The 11,309-nt window shown below is 43.0% G+C and overlaps 1 protein-coding gene across 3 annotated transcripts in view; it reads right to left on the bottom strand.

Annotated features, from left to right (window-relative positions):
* The window catches only part of OSBP (oxysterol binding protein), a 40,439-nt gene extending 29,155 nt beyond the window's left edge, over positions 1–11,284 (bottom strand). Inside the window, exons 1-3 of one of the 3 annotated variants that reach the window (XM_032152962.2) lie at positions 10,802–11,284; positions 5,916–6,124; positions 4,015–4,265 (exon numbers count right to left, since the gene is read on the bottom strand). In XM_032152962.2, coding sequence (XP_032008853.1) covers positions 4,015–4,265; positions 5,916–6,124; positions 10,802–11,163 — 822 coding nt within the window. In that variant the 5' untranslated portion in view covers positions 11,164–11,284. Of the gene's footprint in view, positions 1–4,014; positions 4,266–5,915; positions 6,125–9,368; positions 9,386–10,460; positions 10,754–10,801 lie in introns of those variants that run through there. The other 2 variants (XM_058438725.1, XM_058438726.1) reach the window with 2 other exon arrangements.
* Positions 11,285–11,309: the final 25 nt, after the last annotated feature.

The following is an 11,309-nucleotide window of genomic DNA, read 5'->3' on the forward strand; positions in this document are numbered from 1 at the left end:
GCAGGCAAATCACCCGAGGTTAGGTGTCTGAGACCAGCCTGGCCAACATAGCGAAACTCCATCTCTACTGAAAATACAAAAATTAGCCAGGCATGGTGATGTGCGCTTGTAGTCCCAGCTACTTGGGAGGATGAGGTAGAAGAATTGCTTGAACCCGGGAGGCGGAGGTTACAGTGAACCAAGATTGTGCACTGCACTCCAGCCTGGGTGACAAAGCAAGACTGTCTCAAAAAAAAAAGTTGAGTGTAGCAGCTCTGCCTGTAGTCCCAGCTACTCAGGAGGCTGAGGATTGCGACTCACTTGAGCCTGGGTGCTCAAGGCTGCAGTAAGCTATGATGGTGTCACTGCACTCCAGCCTGGGTGAGAGAGCAATACTCTGTCTCTAAAAAAAAAAAAAGAAAAGAAAAGAAAAAGGCCGAGCACAGTGGCTCATGTCTGTAATCCCAGCACTTTGGGAGGCCTAGGCAGGTGGATCACAAGGTCAGGAGTTCAAGACCAGCCTGGCCAAGATGGTGAAACCCCATCTCTACTAAAAAACACAAAAAATTAGCCAGGCGTGGTGGTGTGCGCCTGTAGTCTCAGCTACTTGGGAGGCTGAGGCAGGAGAACTGCTTGAACCCGGGAGGCAGAGGTTACAGTGAGCTGAGATCACACTATTGCACTCCAGCCTGGGTGACAAAGCGAGACTCTGTCTCAAGAAAAAAGAAAAAAATTATGACTGCATCAAAATTGGTCTCATCTTCTAATCCACTACTACCAAGCTTAGTTGGTATGATCTGCACCCCTTCCCTCACAATTAACTCCTCCCAAGCCTCATGCTAGCTACTTCCTTGCTCAACTAATAGTCAATTACCAGCAGTTCCCAGACTTTGGGGAAAGGGATGGATCTGAGTATCCCATACCACTACCTGGATCAAAGCTTCTCCCTCATTCCCTTTTATTTCATTTATTTATTTATTTATTTATTTTTGAGACAGAGTCTCGCTTTCTCGCCCAGGCTACAGAGTGCAGTGGTGCGATCTCAGCTCACTGCAACCTCCACCTCCTGGGTTCAAGTGATTCTTATGCCTCAGTCACCATGTCTGGCTAATTTTTTAATTTCTTTTAGTAAAGATGGGGTTTCACCGTGTTAGCCAGGCTGGTCTCGAACTCCTGACCTCAGGTGATCCACTTGACTCGGCCTCACAAAGTGCTGGGATTACAGGTGTGAGCCACCGTGCCTGGCCTCATTCCCTTTTAGTAATACTCACTGTAATTAAAATTTGCCAGAGACAATCATATGTCAGGCACTTTGCTGAGCGCCTCACATCAATTATCTGACAAAAGCCTTTCGACAAGCCTTTGAAGTATCTACTAGTATCATTACCATTTACAGATAAAGAATTGATGTCACAGAGGATGCAGGTTGCCCCAAGTTACACACATAGGTCATACAGGCAGTTGGACAGGATGCAGGTTGCCTCAAGTTACATACATAGGTCATGGAGGCAGTTGGGACTCCAGGCCCCAAGCTCTAGCTTGCCTTTCTTCATAGGAAGACTCTCACTGCTCCTTCAGAATTTAGTTGAGGAAATTAGAGAAATTTCCTAGTCTGAGCCAAATACTTCCAAAGTGCTATAGCATAGCAGCCTGTGCTCATTTCTATCAAGTCACTTAGCATAGTCCATAATGATCCCTTTAATTCTCCATCCCTCACTAAATAGTGATCTTCCTGAGGACACGGACCATATCTGCCCTCAGCAATATCCACTAGCACAGTTCGTGGAACACAGCTCATGCTCAATAGATGGCAGATGAATATACTAAAAGTGTCAAATTTACTTCTCTGGTCAGATTCACTTAGACAGTTAGAAAAGCTCTATCCTAAGCAGTCAAGAAAACTGAAGCGGCCATAAAAAAGAACAATATCATGTCCTTTGCAGCAACATGAATGCAGCTGGAGGCCAATATCCTAAGTGAATTAATGCAGATACAGAAAAAAAAAAATACATCTTCTCATTTACAAGTGGGAGCTAAACATTGGGTACACACCAACACAAAGATAGAAACAATAAACACTAGGGATTCCAAAAGTGGGGAGGAAGAGAACCAAAGGTTGAAAAACTACCTGTTGAGTACTACGTTCACGACTTGGGCAACGGGATAATCAGAAGCCCAAACCTCAGCATCACGCAGTATACCTATGTAACAAACCTGCACGTGTGCCCTTCGAATCAAAAATTAAATTAATTTTTAAAGAAGTAGTTGAGTGAAACATATTCTTCCTTTGATACAACTTTGCCCGTTTAGAGCTGTGATGCTCTAGCATGTTAATTTTTAACATGTGTATTATACTTAAGGCCTTGCTAGTATCATCTAAAAGGTACAAAGGAAACAACACAGGGATAAAAAAGTGTATTTTAAGCAATAACTGGCTAGGAAAAGGGCACAGGCAGTGCAACAAGAGAGTAAAGAATGAAAACAGAACTCACCTCTGACTTCCAAGAGATCATTCCCTTTAACATAAACTCTGGACGCTTAGAACTTAGGGAAGAATTTCCCCAAGGAACAAAGATGAGTATATTTTCAAGACAAAAATTGAAACTAAAGTTTTAGTTTTATAAAGGGATGCTTTACTTAGCAAAATTTTTACATCAGGGTAAAAAAAAAATTATAGATTGGGGTGTTCACCTGATTTGGATAGAAGGTGGCATTCACTCTCAGGAGACCATTGTGCCAAGTTGTTTTATTTAAAAAGTATACGTATTTACTATTTAATTGACTGTATGACTTAATGAGGTTTTCCTGATCACAAGGGGACTGGAAAACCAGACACAGAGTCTCCAGGAATACATGACCAGACATGAGAAACACAAGCACCATGACTGGCTGACTGGTCAGTCCTAGGAGATAATCTTCCTGCAGTCCCTAAGTGGAGAATGTAATTTGTCTTTTTACCTTCTGTGAATCACAGCACTGAGCGACGTGTTAAACACATCAGAAAAACGATGTTAAAATAAAGTTTATCCAACTTTCTATTAAGTAAGAAAGGGGTTAAATGAGAAAAATGATACTTTCCCATGGTCATGGGAAAGTCTGGCACTAGAGAGGTAATTTCACCCCATTTAATTAGGAAAAAAAAAAATCTACCCCGCATAATTTCTCACAGAGTACGCTTCTCACTTATGAAATGCCTTTGAATGTTTTTATGCAGAAGGTAACTAAAACAACCTGCCAGGCGAGAATCAGTAGAGGAAAAGCAGCACTGTTTAAACCATGTATTCATTTCATATGTATCAATACATCGGTAATACCAGGGGTGCTCTGTTTACTCAGAGTCTTGTACCCAAGCAGCTAAAATGTTCTGCAAACCAACAACAGCCACCCAAGTTAGGAGTCATAAGGAGGCTGAAGTTTTACCACTCTTTTTAAAGAAAGGTGCCCAAAGTTGAATATTTTGTCTTATCACCAAAATTATCCTTGAATTCAAGGACTAAAGATGGGAATAACTAGTATTATAAGGTTCTCACTAGTACCTGATCTAGCCTCCACTTACCACCCTTTATGCCTGAATGCATTAGTAAAGTAAGGAGATGACTCTAACTTAAAGCTCAAAGAACATGACAATGGAAGGGACTCAGGGAGATCTTTTAGTTCCAACAGATGAAATGAGACAAAAAATAAATAAATACATAAATAAATAAATAAATAAAATCACGACCTAGAGAAATTAAGGGACTCAGCTAATACTGATCAGATGTCCTAGTGGTTGCAGAGCAGTCAGTGAGGGAACCCTGGACTCCTGATTCCCAGCTGAAGCAAAGACCTCCTGATCACTTGAGCAGAGCATGAAAGTCATTCAATCTGTACAGCCTGTTCTATTTCATGCAGTAAACAATGTAACTTAAAGCCCTTGAGCAGTGAAGCAGGCCCTAATGTTCTGTGCTTTATCAATTACAATTTTTAGGCATTTGGGGAAAATTATGTTTCAAAGAGGGAATGAATCAAAAAGCAACAGACACCATCTACACTCACGTTGATCATGGCATTGGATGTTATCCTAAATAGTGTGGCTCGTTCGTTGACCTGTTTGATCTTTTCATTGCTCTCAGCAGGCAACTTCAGGGACTCCAGCTCACTGAGGGAACGCTGCAGAGCTGTGCCATGCTTAGCTATCAAGTCATTGCACGTGCTCAAGTCCTCTACTTTGCTGGAGAGGGTCCGAAGCGTATTCTGCAGCTCAGTCTTGTCAGTTTGTGAGACAGACTCTTCATCTCCTGATTCATCTGCAGGAATGAAAAGAAAGGTTATATGATTCCAGAGCCAGGAGTGAGAGTTGGAACCCTACCTACTCTGTCCAGAAACAAACCAACATTCCTCATGCTGTGTGCATTCTGACTCACTGAAAACTTGCCATTACCAGATGGTTACTCTATAGTGTGGTCCACAGATCACCTGCACCACAAACACCCCAGGTCCTTCTTAAAGGGGCAGAGTCTCTAGGCCCACCCCTAGAGACTTTCATTTAGCTGGTGTGAGGCAAAGCCCAGGAATCTGCCTTTCTAATAAGCTGCCCAGGTAACTGACACACACTGAAGTTTGAAAACCACTGACCTACAAGACAGAATGGAAAAGCTGAAAGGCTCTTGGAATTGGGAATTAATTACTGAGCTCTTTAACTCTAGCTTGAGGATTCCTATCTAGTCCAAGCTAACTATTACTGCAAATCCACTATCATCTGATAGGTGACTGATGGGACCTATATTAAATGAGTTGAGAATCACAGTCTAGCATTTTGTAGACAAAGTCCACATCACAAAAAAAGGCCATTAATTTGTCTTCTGAAAGAGAGCTCAGAAACTTTATGACTAAAGCCACCATGAAAAGAATGCAAAAACTCACTTTAAATAGCTCTCCAATAATAAGTCAAGTACAGAAGCTATGTTGTACCTCTCACACTCAACACTTTGTAACTGCAAAGTGCTTTTCTAGCAGTGTCACTTCCTTTAGAGGAACTAACATCGGCACTGAAAGCAAGAAAAAAAAAAAAAAGAGAAAAGACCTGTCCTTTCTGCTAGACAGAGAGATGGGGCCAAAGTCAAAACATAACTTACTACCAAACAATTTACAAACCAATGAATTCTCCTTTCACTGATGAATGAACATACAGTATGGGAAATGACGGGATAATATAACAAAGTCAGCAGATGACCATCTTGGTCAGTTCTAGGTAAACAAGCTCAGTATGATTAAACTATCAATATATCAGCGGAAAATCCTACCATTTTCCTTGAAGAATAATCAAAACATAACTTGATTGCTCCTTTTAGTTAACTAATGCAGCAAAATGAAGATTTTTCATAGAAAATATCACATTTACAGTTTTTGGTAGTCTCCTAAAATTGTTTCAACTTAACTAACAAAGAGTTAAGTAAGAAGGTATCAGGAGAAAAAGAAGGTATCATGAATAAATCCAAATTCTGAGGTATAATATTCCCAAGACTGACCCACCAATAAAATAATTATTTCTCAAAATTTTAAGGTAGCCAATTAAAAGGCAAAAGAACAACTGTCATGCCTCTAGGACAGAATTTTTCAACCTTGGCCAGATAATTCTTTGTTTTGGCAACTGTTTGGTATATTATAGGAGGTTCAGCAGCATCCCAGGCCTCTACTCTCTAGATGCCATAGCACCTCCCTCCCTTAGCTGTGACAACCAACAATGTCTCCAGACACTGCCAAATGTCCCCTGGGGAAGAGAATCAACCCTGGTTGAGAACCATCACTCCAGCAGAAATACTGCATGAAGATGAGAAGCTTGAGACCTCTAGGAAATAGGTGATAATCAAATGACAAAGCATAATGATGACAAACAAAATCTGTGCATAAAAGGGGCAAACAGAAAGTTCCCCAGGCAGGTGTTCTTTGCTCCTGACCTGACTCTGCCAGCATCTTCACAGCTTTGGCCTTGGCCAGTTCCAGGGCCGTCACCCAGCGCTGCCGCTCAACTTCTGAACTAGCTTTCAGATGGTAGGTCTGAGCACCCCCATTGGAAATGATGAAGTTGCAGGAGTCCTCCACGGTGATGTTGGCTGTGGCGAGGTTGATGGTACCACGGCAGGTATGTCTCATTTCTGCCTTTGATCTGTAATAACAAGACAAAGACAATTTAAACAGAAAATTGACGGTTTATCTTTATCACATTCCATTTCTTTTCATAACTCTGAGCTCCCTGAAAATATGATAGTCTTAGGAATCAGCAAGTTCTAGTCCCTCAAACGGGTTCCTAAAATTCAAGAAACAATTAGTGGGGATTTCCTTTCAGAGCCTGTAAGTGTTGTTTCTGAGTCAGATTTTTTTTTTTTTGCTTTGCTGCCCCTCTTACCATTTTCTTTTTAGAAATAGGCTTTACAGGCCGGGCGCCTGTAATCCCAGCACTTTGGGAGGCTGAGGTGGGCGGATCACCTGAGGTCAGGAGTTCCAGACCGGCCTGGCTAACATGGTGAAACCCTGTTTCTACTAAAAATCCAAAAAATTAACCAGGCGTGGGGGCGTGTGCCTGTAATTCCAGCTACTCAGGAGGCTGAGGCAGGAGAATCGCTTGAACCTAAGAGGCGGAGGTTGCAGTGAGCTGAGATCCCAGCATTGCACTCCAGCTTGGGCAACAAGAGTGAAACTCCGTCTCAAAAAAAAAAAAAAAAAGAAAGAAAGAAAGAAAGAAATAGGCTATACTGAGGTATAACTACATGCAATGTTAATTTAGCAATTTTAAAGGTACAACTGAATGAGTTTTGACAAACGTACACAAGTGCATAACCATCACCACAATCAAGATGTAGAACATTTCTATCATCTCAGTAAGTTCCCTCATGCCCTTTTGCAGTCAGGAATTATCTTTTACTTAGCAAGTTATAATTATAAATTGCCCTATAACCTCATGCAACAGTCTCATTTCCTAAGAATAGCTCCATTTTATATATACCAAACCATCTCGCTCCTGACTGTAACTCAGCCCAAATAAGAACTCAGCCCAATGTTACACCATGCTTAGAATTATATCGCAGAAGTGTAAAAAAAGCATCCTTAAATGTTTAGAGTATTAAATATTGGCTATGGTTCAAATGATACGAAATAAGAATAACTAGCTTTCTGGGGAAGTAAAAAGGAATCACCAAGTGTTTTAACCTTTCTGGAATATGTTCATTCCTAAGGTCCACCATACTCTACTGGTGGGAACTCCTAAGCCATCTATTAATAGCTAGGAAAGATTCAGCAGATCTGCTCTCAGAGAACTGGGTGTAAAAATTTTCCCAATCTCTAGTGACTGACAGTTCTATTAATAGACTAACTTTTGAACTTTACAGCATTACTTGGTGACAAGCTATAAGACACTTCACATAAAATACCAAGCTTCACATAAAATATCAAGCTTCTAGCACAATCGAGTGTCTAACACAAACTGTGTCATTTCCCTACCACCCGCTGGTTATGCCCAGGAACCTGCATGTTGAGACTGCAGTTTTCCCTGTCCAAATTGGAACACAGAGGTCAAAGTCCTTTGCCAACTGCCACAGTACAAAGCAGAGCCATTTCCCTTTCAGTGGAGTCAAGCAGCCAAACACACCTGGCATATCCAGAATTCCTGCATGCCAGAAATGGCACACACCCCATAAGGTTTGGTGTATTTGAGAAAGTCTGGAAGACAGGTTTGTTGTTGTTCAATTTCTCACATGAACTGTTCTTCCTTCCTCAAATGCACACTTGAATAGTATGGGAAGGCCAGAGGGGTCTCAATGGACTGGGCCATTTTCCATCTCCTGCACCTGCCACACTGTAACATGAATCCGTTTTTTCTATTCTTACGTCCCCACCCCCAAGCTTCAGTTACATTATGAATAATGCAGGTTGAATTACAGATGCACAGCTGACAGGCCAGCTCGCTCATGTTTCCTACTCCAAGTATACTACTTGGACCTTCCTCCACATTCCTCCTTATTGGAGCTTTTCAGAAACCACTTCTTAGGAATCTCTTCTGCCTGGGTCATCATTGTAAACTAAAGAAGTTTCTCATATTACAAAAAGTCTGTAGCAGTTTAAAAAATACCAAGGAACTCTGGGAGTAAGGCAGGCTTGATCTCGGAGCTCTTGGGTTTGGGCAGATACACTTATGATTATAAATGATTAGTGCAGAAGCTGGAAAGACATGACTCTCAGGGTACAAGATAGCTTCTTCAGGCACTACAATATTAGGTGGTATTTTCTGGCCAGAAAGTTCTTCCCTGAAAAGGCTAGCTAAAATAGTAATTCAATCTCTAGAAGCTAGCCAGGAAAACTAATACTATGGCCTGTCACAATGTTTCTGGGAGAGCTAGGATTCTATATAAGGTTTTAAGTAATGGGACATCTAAGTAACTGGGTACATAAGGAAGCCCAGGATAGGTAAAGGAAGTGGTTTGCCAAGGCCTATTAGGACAGCTCATCTGAGGATGGGTCTAGGAAGTACACAATCCCACTTAAAAGGAAAACAGTATTTTGGAAACAGCATATATAAGAAACTGCAGGTTTTGGAGGTATGAAAAGCAGGAGGAATGACAACTTGTCTAAATAATTCTTGGAGGAAGATGAGGACCAGAAGAATCCTGCAGGAAAAAATAAACTGCCAGTATACTTGATAGGAAGTATTTCAGTGCAATTTTGAAGGTAGTGCACAGATTGATAACTCTGGATCCCGCTGGTTTGTTTATAGGTGGGACCATCTAAGTTGACTAGTGCAGGCCTATGGCGTATTTCCCAATATGTGGTTTGGTATGTTTTGGAAGGAGTTTTATATGTAGTCAGACAGGTACCACTAGCTCTTGTAAGGGAGAAGTTAAAAGTGGTAACAAATACTTAAAGAGACAGCAACATATAAATTATTTTAGTGTCTAAGATCACTATTGATCAACACTAGTACTGATCAAAGAATCAACTGGCCTGGAAAGTGGATCTGGTAAGAACTCGGATGAGAAATGACCACATATGAAGGCCCTGAGGTGATATACAATTTTTGAAAATGCAAAAACAGTATTAATATTGACTTGCGACACAAGTCAGGATATAAATCAATTAAACATTAAAATGATGGTCAATAATAACAGGAAAACATGAACTTGAATGAGAGAAAAATCTGGGGAAATTAAAATTTTAGATTTGTAATCTAAGTTTAAATGGATGGTCCTGGATAAGTAGTTAGAAAGGGTTATAATTAAAATCAATTCTGAATACACTAATGCAAATGAAATACACAATTATTCACAACTGCTGATTAAGCAGTGAGGATGCGCTAAGGCATTTTGCTCTGTAAGAGGACAGCTAAAAATGTGTTCCTGCCAACAACCTCCAACTCCCACCTTCAATTTCTCCTCAAAATTCTCTAAGAGCCAATACAGTGGAGTTGATGGAAAAGAGACTTGTTCAGCCTCTCTGGGTAGCAGAATGATTCCTGGTGAAGGAAAAGAAATACAGAGTAAGCTGCTCTTCAACATCAGTGTTTTGGGTCTCAAAGAGGACGGTCTCCGGAAAAAAATATTTCAATTGGAATGTCATTAAGCTAAATATCCCTTAAAGGAGACTTTTACACTTTTTGCATAAAATACACATAGTAAGCATGATCCATAAAATTACTTGCTATTGATAAGCAATTATCTCTGTAACTGACTGATTCTTTAACACTAACCTGAGTTTTAGGTTAGATTAGCGTGAACAGAAGTAGTTTCAAATCCCAACTCCTCCAAAACCTTGGGAAAGTTGCCCATGCTAAGTCTGTTTTCCTCATCAGTAAGATGGGAATATTTCCCAACTCCTAGGGTTGTTGTTGGGAGTCAACAAAATACTGTAATGAAATACTGTATATAAAACACCTAGACACATTGTCCAGCCCTCAGGAAATGTTTACGCCCTGTCCCCAAATCATCTATCTTAACTCCTCTATCCATTTTAGCCCAAAAGCATGCTATGGGATGGCCAGGTTAGGAGTCACCATAAATATGTATTAAACAGTCCGAAATAAACCTTGTTGAACAGAAATAATCATACCAAAGGCACGGATTCTTCTTTTAATAAAAGTTAATCCTAACTAACCAAAAAAATCACAGAAATACCGGATAAAACACTTAATCATTTCTACGGGAGGAGGTGGGGCAAGCAAAAATAAAAGCAGCACCGGGGTGCACATCTCCATTCTGGGCTGTCCAGTGGCGAAAGCATATGCAAAGTCTTGGAGAGATAAGACAGAAAGGGGACGGAATACCGAAGTCACCCTGTGTGTGTGATGTCCTTGTGTCTGAATGTGAAGGGAGCAAGGACGGGCACATCAAGAGCTACGAATAACCTTGAGTTTTGGAGACTGGGCACTGACAGCTAAAACTTGGGACTTCCACTGTAAGTTCCTTGGGAGGAGTGCCTCGGGTTTGCTCTACTGTATGTGTTCCCTTAGTACCTACACCAGTGCCTTGCTTGCAGAATTAATAATTGCACCCATGTGCGGTGGAAATACAATGGAAGAACAGACGCTCTCCATACAACTGCTGACTGGAAAGGCTGGGAGCGAAGGGAAGACAAGGCACAAAAAGTGGGTAACCCGAGGGGAGGGGAGGTGCACGTCCAGGGGCTTTTCACTTTCGTGACAGTGGGCTCCGACCCCTGGGCTGTCAATCCGCACAGATGACGAAAAGGGGCCTGGGGCAACCCTGGCTGCGGTGCCGGCTGGTGGTAATGCGGGCGCTGGGACTGTTGTCAGCGATTGGGGAGACAAGGTGAGCGACGGCGCCCCGGAAGCAGTTACCTGTAGTAGCTCAGGAGCCCGTTGCTCAGCACGAACCACCGCCGCTGGTAGCCTTTGATATAATTGGTCCATTTGAAGAGCCAGCCCTCTCGAGCCGAGCCCGAACCCCCAGCGCCCGAGCCGCCCGAGCCCCCAGTCGGCGGCGCAGGGGCCGGGCCAGCCGCCGCCACTCCCCCGGCCCCCGGGCCCGGGCCTCCCGCCGCCGCCGCGACCACCGTCCCTGACGCGGCCCCGGAGCCTGGCCCCGCATCTCCGCGGCCGCCGCCTCCTCCCACCAGTGGGGGACCGGCGCCGCCGCCGCCAAGTGCTGCAATGGCTGCCGGGCCTGGCCCCACAACTCCTCTCAGCTCCGTCGCCGCCATGAGCCGCCGCCGCCTGGAGATACAGGACCGGAACCGCCTACGAGAGCCGCCGTCGCCGCCCGGAGAGCCCCACACGGCTACCGCATCAGCCACCGTCGCGCAGCGTCCCCGCCCCGCCAGGCCAGCCGCGGGGAGGAGGGATCGGC

This window comes from Hylobates moloch, unplaced genomic scaffold (assembly GCF_009828535.3).
Source record: "Hylobates moloch isolate HMO894 unplaced genomic scaffold, HMol_V3 SCAFFOLD_5, whole genome shotgun sequence".
NCBI lineage: Eukaryota > Metazoa > Chordata > Mammalia > Primates > Hylobatidae > Hylobates > Hylobates moloch.